This window comes from Aphis gossypii, chromosome 2, assembly GCF_020184175.1.
Source record: "Aphis gossypii isolate Hap1 chromosome 2, ASM2018417v2, whole genome shotgun sequence".
NCBI classification, from domain to species: Eukaryota; Metazoa; Arthropoda; class Insecta; order Hemiptera; family Aphididae; genus Aphis; species Aphis gossypii.
In genome coordinates this window covers 84,936,334-84,960,651 of record NC_065531.1, presented here as the reverse complement: position 1 = coordinate 84,960,651, position 24,318 = coordinate 84,936,334, and the positions used below count along the sequence as shown (strand labels likewise).

The window sequence follows — 24,318 nt, the reverse complement described above, 5'->3', positions numbered from 1 at the left end:
CGCCATCCGAAATTTTTGACGTCCCAATTACATAATATTATTTAGTCGTAGACGATCACTGAAACACGATTAACATAAACACACACAAACACGCGCCACGGTATACGATTTTCTTTGACAGTGATTTTGACTTACGTATATAGTGTATACGCGTATTACACCAGTACGTCGCAGGACACCGTGTGATCCAAGCAATCGGCACACAGTTCGATTTACGGCGAAAACTATTTCTATTACATTGTTACATTTATACCATATTGTAATTATAATAAATAAATTAAATAAATGATATACGTTCTCTTCATAGGATTAAAAATACGCGGCAATGAGTGTTTATCAGGTCGCTGTTACGATATTACTAGTATAAATATATTATATATTTATGTACCTTTGTAAACCCATTAGTCTAGCTAGATTTTGATTTTTCTATACGTAGTAAATAATAATATGTGCGCGTAACAATACTGTACCGCGGAGGGGATCAATGGCGGTTTCGTTATTGCCTTTCGAATACTTACGTCTCTGAGATTTTAATGCGCTACTTCTGAAGTAAAGCGCCTCGCATAAATAAGCATTATAAAATAATTCCAAGCCCATTTTACCCACCCGCCACAACCACACACCCGGCCACTGATCTGCTGTTGTTACTGATGTGGGACGGAGGGGAAATCCTCTTATATGGAAATATAAATTATTAAAGTTACACTGTGTGACCATTTTATGGATGGACAAAAAGGGCAGGGTGAACGACAGTGGTGGCAGACCCGTCGTAAAGGCGAGCCTCTCGCTATATTCATATTATACTGTATACACATACATATTGCACTGCGTATATCTCAGTTTTATTGTTTCTCTACCGTCGTCTCCATCCCCTTTTGCTCATTAATTCCCGTGCGAAATATTCCGCAGAAAGTCTTGTTTACACAGGCCACGTACACCCGAAAACACTTTATACCACCCCTCCCGTGGCCATCAACCCTACCCATAAATATATATATATATATATATATATTATCCGTTCAGTATAACGTTTATTGCCCATTTTGAGTGCGCGAGCAGGGGACAAATTCCGATGCGAATGTCATTCCGATCGGGTTTTAGCAACCGTGTCAAAGAACCCAAAATTCTCGACCTTCGCAGGTACATAGTCCATATGTATAGTAATTATTAGCCGCAGGGTTTTAAGTGTCATTTGGTAAGATTTTAAGGGTAGCTTTACAAAGAATTATCGTTCAATGGTTCAGTGCAAATATATGTAATTTATTTGCATATTATATGTACCAAAAGCGCTTTTCAAAAGGATTTCATCGCACAGTAACACAATAGCAATTAATAGGTTGCTCGTTATAAAATACAATTTGATTTTTTCAAGTGTTGGACTTGGAAGAAAATATGTCTTGCCAATATATCATCTGGCGCAACCGAATTTTTATTAAAAAACATTTCGACCTTTTTAGCAATTTCAAGTTTTATTGACATGATTACAAATAAGTTTCTAAACACCATAGTGAACTTGGGCGAAAACCCTTTGTGTACAGCACCATAGTATTTTTTTAAGAACGTTCCAGAAAACGTAAATTGTTCGAATGAAGACAATCCCCGAGGAATATAACCGTTTACCTTTGATCTGTCGCTATTAAAATTCGCGTATACAATCTCTCGAAGGGTCCACTCATTATTATATTCTTCCCCATGGCCGGCGCACAAATTGGATTCCTTGCTCGCTGCAGCGCGTCCCTCCGGCTACGAAGCACATAACAGTAAAAAGGTATTTCGGTTATTACCAAGAAGAAATATTGTTTTTTTTTTTATGTTGCGTAGTAAAAACATAAAAAGAGAAAAGAAAATATCGTCGTACAAATGGTCACGAGAAAATTCATTTCTGTGTCCGAATATGTTTTGTCGACCCTCACCCCACACGTCAACGAATAATTGAAAAACATGGAACGATACAGTCGTAAAGTCTGTCATCCCGAAAAATGCACAGCGATGTTTTTACGATCTCCGCGCCGAGAAGACGCAGATCGCCGCAGATGAAATAATTAAATTCCGGTAGCTCATCCCGGATGATGTTACACCGAACGGCTCAGCTGCGAAGTGCGAATGTTTGATAGTATTATTATTAAAATATTATCATTATTGTGCCCACGCACCAAACTTTTGATTATTTTTTTTTTTTATCGAAGCCGGTTGTACCTACGTCGATTTGTGTACAAACAATTTGTTAGTTTAATTAATTTTCTATTCGCATACAAAACGTTGCCAAATATCATCGGAGTATTAAGCACGTAATACTGACGTCTTCGATATTTCTATAATGTCAACTCGTCGTCGACCGTCAATGTTACGAATAAAAAACGATCGTATTTGCTATTGCAGTAATGCATAGTATTATAATATAAACTATAATATACACTGCATTCGGACGCTTGCAGCGCTACTACAGCAGTATATTTCCGGTCCGCCGACGCCTCGTCCCCATAACCTTAGGACGATTTGCGCGAGGCGTGCGCCAGCTTCGATTAGAATAACCATATTTGTATAATATGCACACACACACACACACACATTCGACGACTACGACCCTTATTCGCGCGACCTGCGGTGTATCTCTTTAGACGCACACATACACGCACACATGCGTGTATTATACAGTCACTAGTACGGTTTGTTTTTTTTTATCTCCGTGACGCATACGCTCCGGCCCCATCATCGGTGTGCGTGCGTGTGCGTCGCGTGGGGAGCGATTCGGAAATAAATCGTTATTGCTTGGGTTTGGTTTTTTTTTCTCTTTCCTTTTACGATTCGAAACGAAACGACCGTAATAATAATTGTCGGCACGTGTATGAGACTCGGACAGACGCGTATACGGTTATTTATATTATACGAATGCATATAATATCATTGCAGCGCGCTGCAATGTAGAATCGGACACGAGCAAGCTGCTAAGTGAATACTCGCGTTATGCCTATGTTTAACTGTTATGTAGGTGCCTCTACTTGTCGGTCGAAGTCGGTCGGTTCTGTAATTATATTAAACGTCGTCGTGTCGTGTAAACAACCCGATAAGGGAGCGCTCGCGCTAAGTGAACTCGGTTCGCACTTCTCGTTATCGGTAGGTAGGTTTACTGACGTGTCGTCGTACATTATAATATATATTCGCGGCGTGTTATACCCGCGTGCATGTGCGTGTCCTTGATGGTGACTGTTGGCACAGTCTTTCGACGGCGTTTCGCCACACACGGAGACCGTTGTCGAGAAGCCGACTCGATCATTGTCCTGTGCCACCTACATGCCTACACACACACACACTCAGATAAATGTATATGTATAATTTAGCAGCCGATTTATAGCCACCGTGTACGTAAGTGTTATACGAATGCGCTGCTGAGTCGGCTGAAAACGATAAATATTATGTTGCTTTACTATAATACCAATTGCGCACTTCCGACGACTATACTGTTGGTATAATAAGGGTGAGTAGAAAGCAGTCATGTGAAATTTCGTCACTGTCGGAAATTTTCGCTGATATATCTAGTGGTTTATTACACGTGCACATCCCCGGAGTATGATTTAATTTTTACGTTATCGAATCATAAAATTTTATTTTGTTATCGATTAAAGTACCTATATATTTTATTATAGTATCGATTATTTCAACACAATATAGTATTAATTTTAAACAATTACCAGCTCAAAATGTAAACCGTTACACATATATTGAAGTTATTGATAATACATTCGCTATATATTAACAATTCACAAAAAGAGATGAATAAAAACGCGCAATAATAGTTTTCAGACTGTAGAGACGTTTGTCTTCCACTTAAATACATATTTCATCGGCCTTTTCAATCGGCGATTTAAAATGACATTTAGATCCAAATAAACGTCTCGTGGCCCTTGTATAGCGTAAACGAAGATCGTGGACTATTCGCGCACACTTCCAATGGAACGTCACCACCTCCGCCACCGTCGTCGCCGTCCTCTACATATTATTTGCACGCGATGGAATTACGACAGACAAATAGGACGACGAATTATGCGTGTATAATGTGTGTTCTTACATATTATTATTATAGGATGACATGCTGTACTCAGGCGAGCGTTTTGCAGCCCGCAAATTCCTGAAACTCGAGGGAAGCAGTGTACATAATATACACACATATATGTATATATATCAGTATTTAGTAATAATAATATAGTCGTTGCGTGTATATATGATAAGACGTTGTTTGGCGAATTGTTTTGTTCGTCAAAGCATTCCTATATGCACCCGAGCCACCGTCGTTGGCTTTGTGTACCTATGTACGAGCGTAAAATAATATTATATTATAACGATTTCGTGTGTGAGTGGACTTGATATTATGTGTGTGTGTTGTAATCTGGTGCGCTCGCTTTAACCGCCAACCCGACGATTTTCATAGACGTCCGCAATCCGAAGCGTACATAGTTGTTTTTAGTGGTCATTACATCGTTCACGGTTGAAACGCAAAGAAGAAGTCAAAGTACCTAATATTTATATATATATCTGTAATTTTTACTAATATAATAAACTCTATCTAAAATTATGAACTTCTCAAGACAAGTGCGAGGGCACAAGAAAAATGTCCTCTCGCTGCGTACTCCACAATAAGTACTAGTATTATTATTAAAATATTACCATAATACGAACATTAAACGGCATTTCGTTTCTATTTTTTTTATTTTAATACGTGTCTCATCGTATATTATTAACCATTTTAGTTAGTGAACTCACTTCGTGGCGTTACATTGTGAGGTAGGTATAGGTTAGTACACGATATGTTGGAAAACCGGAGGTTATTATTTTCTCGTGTTTATTTTTTTATCGACGGACCCAGACGGTATTTTACAATAAATTACAAAGCATAATATTATGTAATTACGGTGAAAAAGCAGAGAATGCGAATACTGTGCGGAATGACCAGAAGAGACGATACGACGAACATCGAGAAATATCGAAATGGATATTATATTATATATGATCTGGTCGTAAAAACACATATTATAATATTATACTTATATATTGTATACATCGCAACAGTGTGTATGGCTGCGAAATGCCAATACCACGGCCGTACACACTATTATTATTATTAATATACTGGTATAATAGCGAGTGACTGTGTATGCATTTGTATACTTTTACGATCGACGAGACGACGTCTGACGAGGCGCTGGATGAGAATGTGACGGTGGAGAGGTCAAGAAATGAACGGAGTGGGAGTGAAGGAACGAGAGTATGTACGCAATAATATACATATATAATAGTAATGTAGGTACCCTCGCGAGATCACCGCCACTGGGGCGCCTCAGGTGACATAAAATATAAAATATACGAGTATACATATTATGTAGCTTGTTGTCGCAATAAAATCGCCGACGAAACGCAAAAAGCAAACGCCGTCGATACGGCAGTATACTTGTATGTGGCTGAATCTTCGCATTTTGTCAACGCACGTCTTTTTACCATCAGAACCGGTGACTTTAACGACCAAAAACCGCCTTCGCCGCCGACTACGCAACGGTTCAGCAATATTATTATTAGACTCCCGGAGTGTAGGTAATATTGATTACGGTAGGTAGCTGCAATGCTTGAATTGTGAGCGCAGTGGTAATGTGAAAGGGAAACGAGACAAGAGCCATCTCACAAATTCATTTAATGTCTCGGGATTAATAACGACCTTCCTCATTCATCTAAACAACGTACCTACTGTATAAATATTATATAGACAGTCAATATTAGACTTCTGCAGATGCCACAGGTTAATTTATACTTTTTTAAAAATTTCCAATTTCCTTAATTTAAATACATATACCTACGCATATTTACTAGCGATTTGTAGTTTTATCGTGTTTGCGCACCAAACAATATAAATATCGCAAAAATCCCCGAGGTGATACATGCGTGCTGCTTTTTGTGCACGGGTAATTGTTTTTAATTGTCGTGTACGGCCGTCCGATCTGACCGTTAAAACGTAGTAATTTTTGACGATCGCAAATATCCACGGCGGCGTCGTAATGTACATAAAACTCGGCGTCGGATGATGTTAAATTCGACGAGGGAAATTGAATTGGCTTTTTATTATTGGACCAAGTGTCGTGATTTCGACTATAAAACAACCGTTAAATAGTTCCGTTACTGTATACTCACGTCATATTATTATTGTAATAGTTGCGTATACATACGCGATCGCGTTTTTAATTGACACGCAACGTTTCCAATGTCCCATTGGCTCTCCCCTTCGGAACGGTCGAGCAGGCATTTATATAGGTTTGGCGGTGTATGTATATTGTACACGTATACCGTCATTTACGTACATATTATATACGTTGACGCCGACGACGATCGAATAATATTATATTACGGTGAGTCGTAATTCAAAGGCCAACGGCGACGGCCACACGTACAACTATATATACGATCATCTATATATACGCGGCGGGATGAGATTATGCGTCGTTTTACGAGGTTTCCTACGAGCAGGGTTAACTACCACCCACCCACTACCGACGACCGCTCACGGGCCGTTTTCTCGAGGAATTTACAATAAGGTCCCCAAAGTTGTCCAGGGATTTGCTTTGCGCGTACACTCATAATATAACATTATACACACGCATACACGCACAAATACTACGACGTAGCTATCGTGACTTGGTTTCTCTCGGCCGACACATGTGGCCGGGCGGTGATCCTCTTCCGCCTTTTATGGTCCGAAAGCACCTTGTTGAGATAATTACTTGGTGGGCGGCGGACGTATGTACATGGCGAGCTTAACTGCGGTCTCCGGGTTTCCTCCTCGATTACCCAATATTAATATTAATACGTGCCGGCGAGATGGTCGCCCGTGCGGCGGCGTGTGGAGCGATAAGGAACGACCGCGACGACGACGACAACGACCCTTTCTCAGCCATAATTGTCCCTCCTCCCGCCCAACTGACGATACACCGGTGCATTTTCTTTCGATCGTTTTAAGGCCATATGGGACCTAGTATCCGGTCAAACCATATAGTTGTTGTCATGTGGAGCTGCGGTACAGTGGTACACGTGTCTTTTGTAGTAATTATATTATTATTATAATGTATGGATACGTATTAATGTGCAGGCTTCTGCTGCCAGAGTTGGGTACTTATAATATGTGTATGTGAGTGTATATACTAGCGTCTGTGATTCAGATCTCCTATGTGATGTGCCTTAGGAAAAAAAACAATAAAACACCGTATATAATATAATGCCTAAAGTTATGCGGCAAAATTCACTCTGTTTTTTTCTCTCGTAGCGATGCCAGTAATTTTTCAATATTTGTTTCGTTAATCAGGGCTAAAATTTCGCAGCTCGATTCGCGAGAGAGTTTCGTACCAGCGTTGAAATAAAGAACGAAAAAGGTGGCGGTGACGGTTTTAGACAGCCAAAGAACACACCCACGCACGCAAATACTCCGCTCAGCGCCTACACCGTGCTGCAGTCTCCCGCAGTCTAATAGGTCGTGTTAAACGCAAATTATATAAAGCCCGACGACGGTGTTGTCATTTAAAATTCACTTAAAACAACCACCGCCGAGGCCCGCGGGTGTGGGAAGAACGAGTGTAGGAGCGGCGGTGGCGCACCCCTTTTACCGGCTTAGCAAAGCGTAAACACAAAGGACGCAAATTCGTATAACTTTTCCGGACGGGCTGTTGCGCGAAAGAAGAGAGGAATTTTGGAGTGCGCCTCGAGACGTACGCACACATACACACATATATAAACGAAGAGTTTTTAAGCCGAAATGTTTTAATATGATTTCGAGACAAAACTTGCCGTTTTCTTAACCACCTTTTACCAACCCGTCCGACGCGAGGGTACGTTAAATCTTCCAGACGGCGTGGGGATGATCGGTGTTTGACGAAAATCGATAACAAGAATAATATAGTAGGGTCGTATACACAGCAAACTCACGTACTCTCTATACTTATACGGCCATACGTTATTACAGTATATCAATATGACAATATAAATACATATATATATATAAATGCGAATATAAACACACGTGAAACGCGTTGAATTTATTGAATATAATCCTAGCGCTTCGTTTTATATGCGTATTATATATTATATATATATGATTATATATGTATGTATGTGTGTATGATAAGCTTTCATGCAATATGGCGTATTATAGTATATAATATAATATTGAGAACGGGCGCGCGCGCGCGAGCGACTGAATTATTATTACCCTGTTATAATATTATTCTAGGGGTCGCGGTGTGATAAGACCACCGTCGCACATAAAAGTAAATGACACGAAAATCGTATATATTTATGTATATAAATATATACCGCCGTGTATATCCGACGAGTGGAAAAATTGACTTTTTCCCGCCGCCATTGTTCCCCCGACGACGACGTTTTATGTGTATACAGTATCCAAATGCAATTTCTTTATCAAATGACAAAACGACTGGAAAAATCATTTTCACCTCCCGCCGCCGACTCTACGATTTTTTCGCGCACATTAAACGTAAGCACGCGAGTAAATATGATTTCGCGCCCTATATAACACACACGGCCAGATTATATATATAAAAATCGTACGATGGGTGCAGCGGATCGCGGGTGTGTGCGCGTTCTCCCTATCTGCAGCAGTATATAAATGATATGTATATATGTTTTTTATTTTTATCCCTGTCACAAACCCAAAAGCGTTCCATTGTCCACGAGATAAACGTAAATGCGAGTTGTCACGGGTTAACGCGGGTAACACGTACGTACGGTCCACTGGCCGCCGGATATTGAGTTACACCACTGCAGCAGGACTCGTCTATTCCGGTGCGGTGCATTCGAAAACGGTATATCGGTTCCGATATACTATGTATATATATTTGTCCTGCACGTGCCCCAGACCGGTATTATACGATAAATCTACAGACGATGCAATAATATGCATAATATACGTCATTATAGCGTTGTACCAATATATACACTGCTACAGTGACGGTAGGAGCTAAAAGGTATTATACAGTCGCCATGTATAGACGAGCTATTGCTGTGTGTTTGTTTTTTTTTTGAAAAAAACAAAGCCGACCGTCCTACACACACATTCTATCTCCTAATCGGTTCAGACTTGATTTTCCCCTTTGGATGCGCACCACACGTTCACGTGATATACCCATTAGATACTATTATTATTGGTACGCCGTACTGCTGTATATATTATACAACACGTAGGTAATATTATTTTATACGTCGTGCATTGGTACATACCTATCACGCGTACACTGTATAGAAAATTGTACATATTATTATGATAATAGGTGTTTCATATTATTATTGAAGAAAATAGCTCCAAACAGACGGCGAATAAACGACGACGGCGGATATTTCTAATTTTATTTTTTAATTATTACGCCAAGACGATGAATTACGATATTATACCTATAGGTAATACGAGTTTTTTTATTTTTTTTTTATTCATGTAGCTCTGTAAATTGTTGTGCTTTACTGCTTTTATAGTAACTTTTTATCTTTTTCAAGTCATCAAATCACATTTTTAATTTAATACTTACTTAAAATAAATTTCAATTTCCAACATACTGAAAAAACAGTTTTTTTTTTATTACTGATTAGCATTTAAGTTTTAACAGAAAATAGCTATAGAATAATTTACATATAAATAAAGGAAGAACAGCAATGAATATTGAATAGTTTGAATAAAATTGCTGAAAGCTAGCATTAGCTCATTTTAACTTCAAATCACAAATATTATAAATATTCTATAAATATGAAGTCTGTTTGAGCTAATATCAGCGGTATACTATTACAATAAAATAATTCTTATTATACAAAAAAAATAAAATATTTTTTTCAAAGTAAAGAAAATTTATCTACTGAATTTATAAATATATTTTCTTTAAAATCATTCTCCTTGTGTAAGAATTTCTGTAGAACATTCATAGGTTAGTTATATTTTTTACTTGTCCATATCATATTATAACATTATACAACTAAACGAAACACAGTCGTGTTTTGCCCGGTAAGCTTAATATTACGTTCGGTCGAGTTTTTCGCAAGCGTTCCGGTTGTGGGGTTAAAAGCTGGTGCATAAGACATGATAAACGAGTTTACGATTTTTGACTTTAATGCTTATAATTTTTATATTCTCCGTTTTGCTACAGAGTGGGGTGCATACGTATTCAAACCGCGCACTTTGTATATACATATATAAGTTCGTGTTGTTCTCCTTATATTATACACACTTTATCGCTGTTAAAAGTCGTAAAAAAAAAACAAAGACTCGTCGCATAATTTACGGTTAAGCGCCTCGATAATTGTATTTTCCAGTCGGAAATTAACGTCGTTTCTCTCGAAATTATTCATGCCGATTCCGCGCGCACGTTAAAAGCTTTGCGCCCGAAAGAAAAGGTTAAAAGCTAAAATAAGAAATAATGTTGCAAGGGTTGTTTTTGTTGTTGTTGTTGTTAGCTGTTACTTTTTTTTTTATCACGACGAGCTGTTTTTTTTTATACGTATATATAACGTTAAAAGGGTAAAGGAATTGTTGAGAAAAAATTAGCTCTTAATACGATTTCGTGTCTGGTGGTGGAGCGGAAGGGAGTGGGGAGAAAACCTCTCTCGCTTTTTGTAAGTCAAAACAGCGGAGCAGCGTGTAGTACCTATATTATATAAATTATTTGAAGGAAAATCTGTTTTTAATATCCTGACGCGTTATTTTTCTTTGCAATATTCATTATTTTGGTATATTATAGACTGTAATTTTAGTATCTCTCTCACCGCCGTCCATTACTAACGACAAAACTTCAGTTAAATGCGCCGTACAGTATGCAAGAGATAATGTCTGTAGAAATAAAGAGGGTTTGTGGCGCAGGTCCGAGGCGGACGACAACGTCAACGACATCACCGTTCCCGCCGAAAACGGATTACGTTTCCAAAGCCAAAAAACTCCGCCGAGTGCACTATTTAAGGTCGTCCAATTACCGCGTGGGTCTCAGGAGACAGAGGTGGCTGTTTTAATTGTATTCTTTTGCGGAGAAATAATAATTATAATGGAAATGCGAGAACGCTGCAACGTCTTGTTGAATTTTCCTCTTCGGTCCGTCTTCTCCTCATCGCCGTCGTCCGTCCCTCTTGTTAGAAGTTTAAATGAAAATTATTTAAGAACCGGGAATATAAAAAGGAGACACTGTCTCTTCGTTTTCGATTAACGCCATTTCTTGATTGGATTATTTTTCGCGTTAATGCACTTTTGTGGTTTTAAATGGAGGGAAATATACTTTAAACACCGTCGCCACAACGGTTTTTTTCTTGTCCAGATTGATTAAGGGGAAGTTTTTTTCACGAGTTTAAGGCGCTGCGCGCGATCCATGCGATCGATATACCAACATAACCCACACACACACACACACACACACACCAAATCACACCACATGAATCTTTTCTCATTTGTCGGTAGAGGTGCGTAGACGATGTCGACGACCGCGGGAGGGGCGAACAAAAACCCGATTTGTTGTCGAACATACAAACATCGATGGGATACATATAATATTCAAAATGAAAACGTTCAATATAGCCGATGGTCTTAATTAAAGAACCGGTGGTCCGTCATTGTTCGAATGTCTATTATTATTGTTATTTATTAATCTTCGATCTGTGTGCGCGGCACAGCCTTGCCCACAGAATACACCCATCGACCAATGATACGCGGTTGCGGTGGCTATACATAGCGAACGTAAAAACATTTTTCCGTCGTTTAATTTGTGTGTACACGAAAAAAAAAGTAATATTTAAAAAAAAAATTACAGGAAACAACGAAATCGTCCGCCGTCGTCGTTCGTTGTAGTGCGCGCCCGCGGGGGCATTCGTATATATAATATAATAATACATAACATAGATATATAGGTATATACGAATAAAACAGTCCTTTTGTGTGTTCATTCGGACGATGCGGAGAGGATGCCTGACTTGTTTTCCGATTTCTTTGATGAAACCACCACCCGGGTGCGGTCGGTGGTGCGCGAAAAAAAATATACGTAATAAGTAATACGTAATAATATGTATACATATATATATATTATTTATTGTATATATGTGTGTGTGTGTTTTATAGAATATATTTATTAAATATGATTTCGTTGTGTTTGTTGAATCGAAAGAGACGGGAACGGTGGTGGTCGGGGTGCGCGGAGTAGTACCTTATATGTATCCATATGAATGTGTGTGTGAATGGTAGGTACCGCGCGTATCGTATAATATTTGTGTTTGTCCGGTCCGATTAACTGCAAGTCGGCGTATAGTTGACCAGTGGACCACAAAAATCGGGATATGATTGTGAAATAATAAACGGAAACCTAATTTACGAGATGTAGGTGCATTGTACACGAACGCACAAGCGCATTCGTCTGTCGTAATGTAAAAATAACCGACAGATATATTTTTTTCATATTGATTATTGTTATTTATTATCATTGTGTTTCTCGTATTTCAGTCGTTTACCAAAAGCGTCTGCGCAGAGAAAGGAAAGCCAGAAAACGCGTACAGGATCAGCTGGAACAAGAGTTGAAGCGGAGGGCTCAACTGGAAGAGATGATCAAAGCGGCCGGTGCGCCAGCAGACGCACTCCGTGTGCTAACAGGTGCGTACTTATCGGATGCGAATGGTTTTTATGTTGAGCATAGCGTAAGATCACTGGTATCATAGCCATACTTAAACACATCATCGAAATAACTTCATAACGTTGTTCCGTTGTTTTGTTCGATGTTAATATAATATTCTTATGACTTTGACGACAGTTCAATAAATATGCAAATAGCAGGGACAATGACTGAATTTCCGAATAATTGGATAAATAAAATACTAATCGTATTGCAGTATATACAATATTATAGTATCGTTGTTTCTCTCTTAATTATTTTGTTAGTGCATTACGTGAGTTGAAATTTATCAATCTTCGAAATAAGTACTTATATAAAACACAGAAATTTGTGAATATTTGAATATGTGATTACCACGATGCAAGACTTAAGGGTATTCGTCGCAGGGAAAAAGTACAAATTTGAAATAATGGACATTCTGATCAGAGATATTATTGTTTTCAAACAATCCATCAGTACATTTAACATATAGGTATATTATTTCAGAACTATTTTGATCGCAGACATAGATATTTTTGATTACATCGCTAGTAAAGAGTCAACTAAACATGTAAAATGTTGATATTAATAATATTGAGTGCCATTTTTTTTAATTTAGAAAACAACAACGAAAAACCGAGGGAAAGATCAGAACAGTCGCAGAGTCCGCAAAACTATTCTTCGGGACAAGTGCAACGGGGTTCAGAGACATCCAACGACAAGCAATGGAACTATTCGGGACTGGACCTGATGAGCTCGTCCGGAGCTGCAGCATTCTGGCAAAACTATTCCGGTAAGAAAAATGCAACACTATAATTTTATTATTTATTATTTATTTACGACGGCAGTAACTTGCACTGCATGACGCATTTATATACATATATAGTGTGTATAATAATATTATGGTGACCAGTGGCGGCGCAAACTCTTTTAGTCTTCGAAGAAAATTTCATATTTTTAACGCCAACAATATCACCCATGGCCACCATTGCTATAAAATAAGTTTAATATATGCCACTTGCAATATATTTATACGTATACAAATAATTTGAATACTTTTATATTACATTATTATTATATTAATATACTTTAAAGAAAATGATCAATAAAGATAAAGACGATTAGACGTAAACAAGTAATTGTGTGTATTATAATAAAATAATTCTTACTTAGTTCAATGTATAAAATATAAACTTACATAATATTATTACAACCCATAACTTTTATCTCCAATCACAATAATAATACTTAAAAAAATATATAGGCCTCTGTTCATATTATTATACCCACGAGCCATTCTGGCTACGAAACGATTGCTTAAAAACCTGCTGCCGCCACTGATTGAACTTATAATGTTTGCGCATGCATGTACCTGCAGTGTCTCATATCCATACACGTGTTGGTGTATATATTTAAATAATACAATATGTATACAACGGTGTTATACGTAACAATATTGCGTCGCGCGGGAAAATTGTCTCTGGCGTAAAGCAAACATAAACAGTGATTAGTCAGAGATTTTCTTTTATTTTTAAATTCGCATCTCGCCCACGCACTAGTTACGTATTCATGAACCGTATATGTGTGTGGCACGATCGTAGTACGCGTGTTTCCAGGCCGAGGGTGATAGTTTGTTATATATGAATATACATACAGAGACTCGAGCAGCGTATTATTTAAAACTGCCTGCGTTATGCGAGTGTGTCGGTTTGTAATGAGAATAACTTCATACACTCGTGTGCGTATGACGTCCGCCCTGCACTGCTGCTCAGAAATTCCATTTGCAATAAACACCGAGGTTAACCCTCAGCCGTGCAAACGTTATGTGCCACCGCCGCAATTGACCCTTTGCGGCCCTCCAGCCCCGCTCCACACCGAGTCTGCCCCGGAGTAGTATACATAATAATATATAATATAGCTGCAGCGCGTATATTATTACACGAGTTTTTTTTTTTATTTATTTTCCGCCCCATCTCTTGACGTCGTCGACGACAACGACGATGACGACGACAACGTACACACACACGCACACATATGTATATATAGTGCGTTGTGTAAACCCTTTTGTACACTCGTAAAATCAAGCATTCACTGCGAATTATTAACCGAAAACTATGCATTTTTAAAACCGAACGGGACCTGACATGCACCGGGAAGTTGTACACACTCGACACTGACGCTCGCAAACAATCGTTTTCCGGACGTGTAAAATGAAAAAAAAAACGCAAATGTAAATAAAACAAGGGGTGGCGGCTAGTTGTACGCGCCGCGCCAAGAGTAATAAAAAATACGACTAAAAATAATACACCAACCCTACTAAAATATAAACGAAATCGTATAGCACGTAAAGTAAAACTGCGATTACCCGGAAAATCGGTCCGCCGAGGATATTATTATTATTATTATTGTTACATATTATTATTCTAATATTTTACCGCATTCGTCGTCGTTTGCGATTGCGTGCCAACATATAGGTATATATATATAGGTACTTACTCGGAGGCGGTGCAGTGAAGCGCTATATTATGTGTAATATGTATGTATTATTATAATATGCGTATACGGTTTTCAAAGACTTTCTGCGCTTGTTGTTTTTGCGTTTGTACTCGGAAAACACCGCTGACACGAAATCCGCTTAAGTGGCAGAGGAATAAAAAGAAATAACGCCGACAAGCGGGGTGGCGTGGTAAGAAGGACAAAAAAGATAATCTTTTTTTAAACACATCGTGACAAAAGGTCGCGGGAGAGAACGGCGGCGGAAAAAAAAGCTCACGTTATTTATTCAATTTCACGGTTGAGCCGTTTTGGCAAGAAGCGATTATTTTATTTTTACTTTTTTTTTACATGATATCTCCGCACCCCCTACCCCGCGGGCGTATATTTTTGTGCCGACTCTCCGTCGTCAATTTAATATTCCTCCGCCCCGGGCGTTATTACGGCAATTTTCTCGGCACCGAATTACAATTTAATTTCGTCTTGACACATGAACTGCTGCTTCTGCTGTATTCAACGGTATATGAGAAAACGAGATTTATACTGCAGTATACTTACACACGGCACAAAGCCGTTTCCTAATGAAAATGATATTGAAACGGCGTGCATATAAATCCAATTTCGAACACTGTTGAGTAGATGTATATAATAATAATAATAGTAATAATATGTGCTGTCTTTTGTTTTTATGTTTTCACTTTTAACTAAGAGTTGAATTTATATGATATTTTTCAAGATTCAAAAAAACGCAATTGACAAAGCGTAATATTTAGAGTAACATGAAATTATAACTATACTACAGTGAACGATATTTTTCTAATCTTGTACGACGTTCCGTTGTAATTTTGTTAAATCGTTTTTACGGGAGCACAGAATCGCTGGAATTCCTTGTCGTAGGTACTCATGAGATGGGACATAATAATATTATACGATTATATCAATAATAACATATTTCCGGTGTATCAATTCTACAACCCTTCGGTATGTAATAGTTTTCTGAAAAAGACCTTTGCGAAACTAAAAATATTAAATAAAAATAATGAAAAAGAGCGTATACTGCGAAGTTCGTACAAGTCTCCCGAAGTATACGAGAATGTGTGCTATTTCAGAATACCTACCAATTCTGAGGTAAAAAAAAATATATAAAAAAAAAATAACTCTAAAAGACTTTGATCCGCGGCAGCACAATATTATTATTGCAGTGTAATGTCACCGGCTACGGCGTCGGCTTCTGCCAACTATCAAATATTATTATTATTATCATCTACCTATACATATTTTGGTCGTGTGAAAACTGCATCTGTGCGCGATGATGATAATAATAATACGCATTACGCGCACGTAAATAATAATGTACGTATTGTACATATGGGTATTATAATATGTGTTGTACACATAAACGCGAGTTTTTGATATTCGGACGTTCGCGTTTTACAGTTACACGCGTTACGAATTTAAATCGGCTTCAGATTGCGTACAAATATAATAATAATAAACGAATAATGATAATATTATAACACACGACGACGACTAGGACGACTACACGAAGACGTATTGATAGAATTCTACTATGTATAATAATATTATAATATAATATACATGTTTGACGTGTGCTTATTGTGCGTTGTCCATATACACCGTCGAGACCATACCGAATAGTCGAGGAAAATTGACGGGAATTCGATACGCAATATATATTATTATGTATAGTGACTTTTCGAGGTGGACAATCGTTACGGACCTGCCGAAAACTGTACACATATATAAATGTTTTTTGTGTATCTGTGTGTGTACATGTCGTCTGCTGATGGCAATCGTTGTATTGTCCTGTGCGTACTCGCGGTGTGTGTACGTTATTGTCGAAAAACTCGCGTCAAACAAATCGTGCGCACGATAGAATATTATTATTTTTATTTTTGTATTGTAATCGATTTCGAATGTGTGTGCGTGTGTGTACCTCGCCGATGGGAAAAAACTATTAACCGGTCAATTGCGTCGGACAGTGGTGCAGTTCCCACACACGATATCTTAACGCTCAGTGCTTCGGCAACCGTGAGGCGGAGGGGGGAAAAGCGAGCCCATATGTTATAATACAGGTATATATAGATATATTATAATACGGTGAAACATCATTTCGTTTTTCGACAAATTTGGGTATTTTTTTTTTCATTTTTCGTTTCATTTATATTAATATAGATTTTTTTTTCCCAAAAAGCTCATTAAAGTATAATTGAATTAGTTATTGAACCGTGCGTTTTTAATTTGCGGATTTCATTTTTTCTACGCACAGCATGGGCAGACATTATATGTGTAGGCGTACGTGAGCGTTGGATTTGCAATTTTTTTCGATTCGTTAACGCCCGGAAGAGTATATCGCTCTCGCGGATTTAAGCTGTCCGATGAACGCGACGATTTATCATCATATACCTGGTGGAACACAAACCCCATTATTTGGTTGTTAAAAAAATTGCGCGTCGTTCGTGTGTACACGATGTAAAAAATGTAAAAAAAAAATAGAGAGAAACAAAAAGGGGTCATCTTTATTTGGCCTGTTAGCTTTTGCGCGTCGGTTAGTACTATATAGTATGTATATACATACATCATATATTTGTATAGTACCTAGGTTGTATATAGGAAAGCATATATAGAGCTGCTAGAGCAAGTAAATTATGTATATATGTATATAGTTATAAGTAGTGATGTTTTTTTAAGTAAACTATTGCAGTGCGGGGAAAACAAGGCAACTGTTATATTCTATTTTCAAATATATAATATAATATAATATAATGTATATATGTACATTCCAAAATTGGAAACCGTTCGTCCGGGAGCGGGAAAAATGAAAGTAATTTCAAAAAAAATATCCATCTTCGGAAACGTTTATTTTTTTATTATTGGATATTCAAATGCACCCTTTTTCTCGTTTCTCGTCGTGCGCGTCCCTGTTTTTTCCTTTTTTCTCTTTCGCCACCCGCCTTCTCTCTAACCCACTACCCCTCATACCATATTTTCGAGTGCCGCGTAACAAGTTTTATTTTCATTCAAATTCTCGTTGCCGCCACGTTAAAACACACGGCGACGGTGGTATGTTTGCCGAATGTCGGATTACGCGGTCGAACCCTTATTTCGAGAGTGTGTTTTTTGCTGTCGTTGTCGTTTTTTTTTTTTTGTTCGTTCTATACACAATACACGCGTATCGCTTGACGCGCGAAAAATAATACGAATGGCAATAGGAGTCAAAAACTGTATGATGTCTTCTGTGTGTACAATATGCAAATCTGCGGTTAATCGTGCGCTAAAGTCGACGGGTGAAAAAAATGTAGTGATAGAAGTATACGAGTAAGGGGGAACGAATAACAGGTCGGGCGGTTATAAAGCATATAGTCCGGGTTCAAAGTTGTGTACGGGAAGACAGCAGTAAAATTTCGGGTTAAGGTGCCTCGCCGTCTATATGTAAGAAAATAGAGCATATAACCGATGTGTATTATATGTATATAACAGCCCTTTTACTTATTATCTAAGCGGATTAACATCCGGCGGTACCGCGTATTTAATATTAATATGTATAGAAACGTTAGTACAAGAGAAACGCATACGCGACGACGACCTTTGTCCGTCAAACTTTCTTAAAACAACGCTCTCGCATACACACACATACATATAGTGTACATGTGGTATGATGGTGATCCATAATTAAAGCGAAAACTTGGAAGGATGTGCCCGCGCTGCTGCCCACTCGTAATATTACGACGTCCGTCCGGCGTCCGGGGGATGGTTTTCTTTGTTTTCAAGTTTTCCGAAGCCAATACTATACCATGAGCATATATAAGACCAACAGCGAACCCTTTATTATTTACCCGTCTTCGCCGTTGTATTATTATATATAGGTAAAATGATCTGGTTGACCGCGGTAGAAATAATAATAATAATAAGCACAATGTGTATATCTATACATCCATCTATATATGTATACAAACATTTCGGGGCGCGCGTAATTACAAGTCAACGAAATAGGATTATACCGCCGTCGAGATATTAATTTTCCGGTTGTATACTCGTTCGGCGGTCGGTTTCTCTAATTTGACGAATGTTCGTGTGTGTAACCCTCTATGCGCATTTATTAAGCTCGGATTACTACTATATACCTATATATGCATGCGCACGTGTTAACGGCACATTGATATCTGCGCTATAACGCCCGTCGTCGTATGTATACCTATATATCATACACTTGTAATTAACACGATGCTGATCGGCTCATAGAATCGTACAAGTAATAATAATTAGTGGCAGGCAATCGAGTGGTGCTGTATGACGACATCTGAGAGGTTTTCCGCCCTCGGCGTGACGAAGACGTCCCGTTAAAATATCATCTTTGCTATTATTATTATAATTAATATTATGATACCAAAATATTATGATATTATGGATTTTCACTGTTCTTGGCGTCATTTCCAATGGTTTGAATCCGTTGTCTGCAACAATGATTCGCGCGTCTAACCGTCTCTAACGCTTTCGCCCTGGGGTGGTTTTGATTGCGCGTATACATATGCATATTGCACCGTCGCGCACAGTAAAATGCAATAACAATAATAAACGCCCTATATATATATGTATATATATATGTATGCATAGTGTACAGTATACTTTATGTACGGGTTAATGGGACCGTCACAAGGACGGGGCGAAAAAAAAGGCCTCCGGAGAGAGTATGAGAGACTGAGGGTGACGGAATCGTTGCGAGGAAGAGTCGATTTATGCGCGCGGCGTATATATTATAAACGTTTTCCGGGCAAATTCGCATTATGAAACGTATTATAAATGCATAGATGCGTTTTGCATAAGACGATACGCCTGGAGGCGCCTCTCTCTCTCTCCTTATTCGTATATATATCGTGTGCAAGCACTTCTCGAGCTCCTCGCCCCGTACTCGTCCGCCACCACCAATCGCCCTTTTTGCCGCCGCCGACAATGACATTTGCCTCGCGCGGCTATTCGATTAGCCAACAACAGCCCTCGTCGCCGCACGCACACGTAGCAATAATAAAGGGAAAATATACATACAACACAATGAGCATTTTTTACCATTTATTTTTATTTTTATTATTATTCGCAGAAACGTTTGCGCAGGAGCTCGATCTGGAACGAAAAGCCAGACAGCAACAGTCTGCCCAACAGAATCAACAACAGAGCCAACACTCGGACAGAGACATTAAATCACCCGTTCCAGGTACGTCCTGAATTTACTTATACGATATTATAATATCTAAGTAGATAAAGATGTAAGACTTCTTTCGACGAGACATTTGAGCGCAGTGTTCTATAGTGTATAATTACATAATAATATAGTGGTATAACAAAATCTAATACAATAGATTTATGGACGAGTGTGAGAGTTATGTTGAAAGGTAGGAAAATTTAAAGAAAACAGCTTGCAAATAACGGAGAAAATATTGTGTTTTTTATTTCGTAAACGTATATGTATCGCGATACCTATCAATTTGAAATAATCTCTTTGGTTTTTAATTGCCGGAAGTGTGTGGCACAGCAGCAGTAGCGCGCACCCTTCGGTAACGTGGTTGGTCATATATACATATATAATACATTATAGGTGCAATAATAATGTTGTTTTCTAATTTTCAAAACTTTCCGTTTTCGTTTCAACCCTCACAAACCGCCCACTCTACCAGTTTTTCTTATATTATAATAATGAAAGTTGGACGACGATATCCGCCGTCGCTTTAATAACGTCGGTACACGCGTCGGCCACGGCGGCGGCGTGTTGAATATCAATTTTCCATGACTGTCCCTTCACCCTCGCGCCCGCTGCTGCCACCACCACCTCCACCGCCGCCGAAGACGGCGCGATCGCCACCCTCTCTGCACCGTTCTCGTAAACCGCGTGTATATGTATACAACAGTCGTGTGTTGAGCAACTATATAATATTTTGCTCGGAAAACAATCAATCATAAAGCTCCGGGGAAACGCCGCCGCGACCCTGGAGAAAGGCGAGTTTCCTTCTGTTTCCGACAGCAATCGAGTCGTACCATATTAAAATATATATACACTCACTTACACATATACACCCGCACAGGCCTCGTCGTGTGATGTGTGTGGGTATAATATTGTAGGAAATTCCCTCGTATACGCGCGCTCATATAATGTTGTCGCGTCGACGTCGATCCTAATTCGAAGCGAATTCAACATGATATTACGTTAACCGATGGATTTTTATAGTATTATTTGTATCTTTTTCTTTTTCAGACACCAGGGCAAAATTTTTCAATAATTCCGTATTGTTCAGCACGGCAACATAATTGCGGAGCGTAGTTTAAAATTTTTAAATAATATTTAAATTGTACTTAAACAATATTAGTGAAGATTTTCTCGTTTTGTATCATATAATATATCATATTATTATACCTATATTGTAATAATATTATTACGTATGTCGGCATTTTTTTTTCTTTTGTATGTATTTACGTATGTGACTTTATTATGGGCTTTTACGCGTGCATTTTAAATGCATCATATTATTATTATTATTATATGTATGTATCATGTATTATTATTATAGTATAAATATTAACTATTAAAATATTATTTAGATGTATCGTTATATTGTATAGTGTTTCGCGACGAACAAACACGTATTGCGTGTTGTATTACACATTGCCGATGTTCGTATCAACCGATGTGTAGACGGTACGTAAAGTGTTTGTAATATCATGCGATCTCAAAAATCATGACGTAAAAATGACATATTGTATTATATAATGTTGTACGAACTCCGCGGGAAACTTCGGCTTTGTCGAACCCGATGAGTCTGTATAAATTATAATATATATATATATATAAAATAGTATATTATTTATTAATTTCATTATAACTAAATACAATTTACCGACTGATTATTAGAAAAAAAAACTTTGTAATTAAAAACACCGTATAAATATCGATATACGGATCAAGCGTATGTCGTATCGTATACATTATATTGACTTTAATATTAATGTAAACGTATCGTGTCTCCCTACTTAGAAAAAAAATTGAAAAAGGAGAAAAAATATTAATGCATTATAACACGGTTATACGTCCAAAATTGTATAAATATAATATAATTATAAGTAGTTCCTTCTTTTGGTATATATATATATATTTTTTTTTTTTGTTCGTTAAATTAAAAACGAAACTTTTTTTGTGACCATATGTCATGATAAAAATATGTATGTTTAATATTATATTGTGTACCGCCTAAATATTTGAATCGATATTTAAAGTTATAGTAATATCAGTATATAAATATATATTATGTATTGTATAATGTTGTGTGAGGTACACCCACGCGCGTTTTCGCATTTTGTATAGAAGTATAATAATTTTAATATATATATGTATTGTGTATTGGCGTAATTTTATTAATTTATTAATTACTTTTTATATAATATTAAATAATTTATATACATATTATTATTATGTGTATACATATTATACATATTATTATAATTATAATTATTATTATTATTACGTGTAATAAGGTTGTAGATAAAACCAAAGAAGAAAAAATTAAAATATTAAAAAAAAAAATCATTATAATATACTAATAAAGATTTAGCCAGTATAATATATATATATACACAATAATACAGTATATTATGTATTTCTTTTTTTCTGTAAATTATTATTATAAATATTATATACGATTACATAGTTCTATAATATCATTATATTATATTATCATCGACTAGGCTATATTATTTATTAAACTATAATATTGATATATCGCCCAACGAGTGTGTACATTTAAAAACAGAAAAATTTAAAAATTAAAAAAAAAAACATTAATTAACAATAATTTCTACTTTTAAGCGAATATATTTATGTAATTTTAATGAAACTATTGTTCGCCAAAATTCATTAAATGTGCACAATACTTATATGAAAAATAAATTGTTTTTTTCTTTTTTGTTCCTTTAGAAGATTCCTATACAATACTCGTATATCCTAACAACGCTATTTAAAATGCAATGTACCTATTTTCGGGTAAGTGCGAGTGCACACAAGTCCGTCCAAATGCACCTACTACAACACTGCATTGGTATACTTACTGCATTTAGGAGCTTGTTGTACATACTATACATACGTGTATTTAACAAGTCCCGCGCACACGACGTCGGTAAGTATATACCTATATAATATTACATTATAATGTGAATATTATTATAATATATAAATAACGATGTACGTATGATAATTATACAATGAAATGCACAGCATATTAAATACCAGTTGAATATTATCAGAAATGGCCATCTCGACTGCGTAGCTGCAAACGACGACGGTTGGTGCCATTATGTATTATTAAAAATAAAATAAAAGCAATATTATTGGACATTACGTTACGGTAATTTTTTTTATTATTAAGTGTATTCCATTCTCCAAATAATAATTATTGACGGATAATAATATCCGGAGGCTTGCAATACATATAGGTACACAGACACACAGACACACACTCACATATAATATTTATATATATATATATATACTTTATTGTATAAACGCGTTTATATATATATATATATATATGTTTCAGGTTTTTTTATTATTATTTTTATTATCGTTATTATTACCTTTATCCAAATTATTATTATAATATTGTGTTCGGGCAGTCGCGGAGAACAACATAAGGTAGGCAGGGACCTGCCGGGGCCAATAACTCGTTGTTTATTTTTTAAATAGACAACCGTGGCCCCACCGTCGTTTTCGAGGAGAAACCACACCTATTGTGGAGAAAAAGAGAAGTATTAAGAATAAGAACGAATTTTTTATAGATCATTATTCATGTTAACACGTAGGACAGTTCGATGTCAAAACGCATTGTAAATAATATCGTCGTATAACTTACGCCTATCTACCTGTTATAATAGAGCAATATTACTATTAGGCGCTACTATATTACCACTATATAATATATTATATTTTTTCCTCCTCTAATCCAATATCATTGACAATTTTGATAATACCTTCGATTCAATCATTTTTTTTTCTTTCAACCGAAAAACATACCTAATCGAATCACGATGAAATTATATAAATATAATACATATACATATATAGATTACCTATATAATAAAATGTATATATTATAATATAAGTATCTATAGATATTAT

At 37.0% G+C, this 24,318-nt stretch overlaps 1 protein-coding gene across 3 annotated transcripts in view; it reads left to right on the top strand.

Moving 5' to 3' along the window:
- LOC114122420 (dachshund homolog 2) overlaps positions 1–23,094 on the top strand; it is a 118,244-nt gene extending 95,150 nt beyond the window's left edge. For all 3 annotated transcript variants that reach the window (XM_050202084.1, XM_050202083.1, XM_050202085.1), the window contains 4 exons: positions 12,506–12,652; positions 13,270–13,443; positions 20,260–20,373; positions 21,409–23,094. In XM_050202084.1, the coding sequence (XP_050058041.1) occupies positions 12,506–12,652; positions 13,270–13,443; positions 20,260–20,373; positions 21,409–21,461 (488 nt within the window). In that variant the 3' untranslated portion in view covers positions 21,462–23,094. The remainder of the gene's footprint in view (positions 1–12,505; positions 12,653–13,269; positions 13,444–20,259; positions 20,374–21,408) is intronic.
- Positions 23,095–24,318: the final 1,224 nt, after the last annotated feature.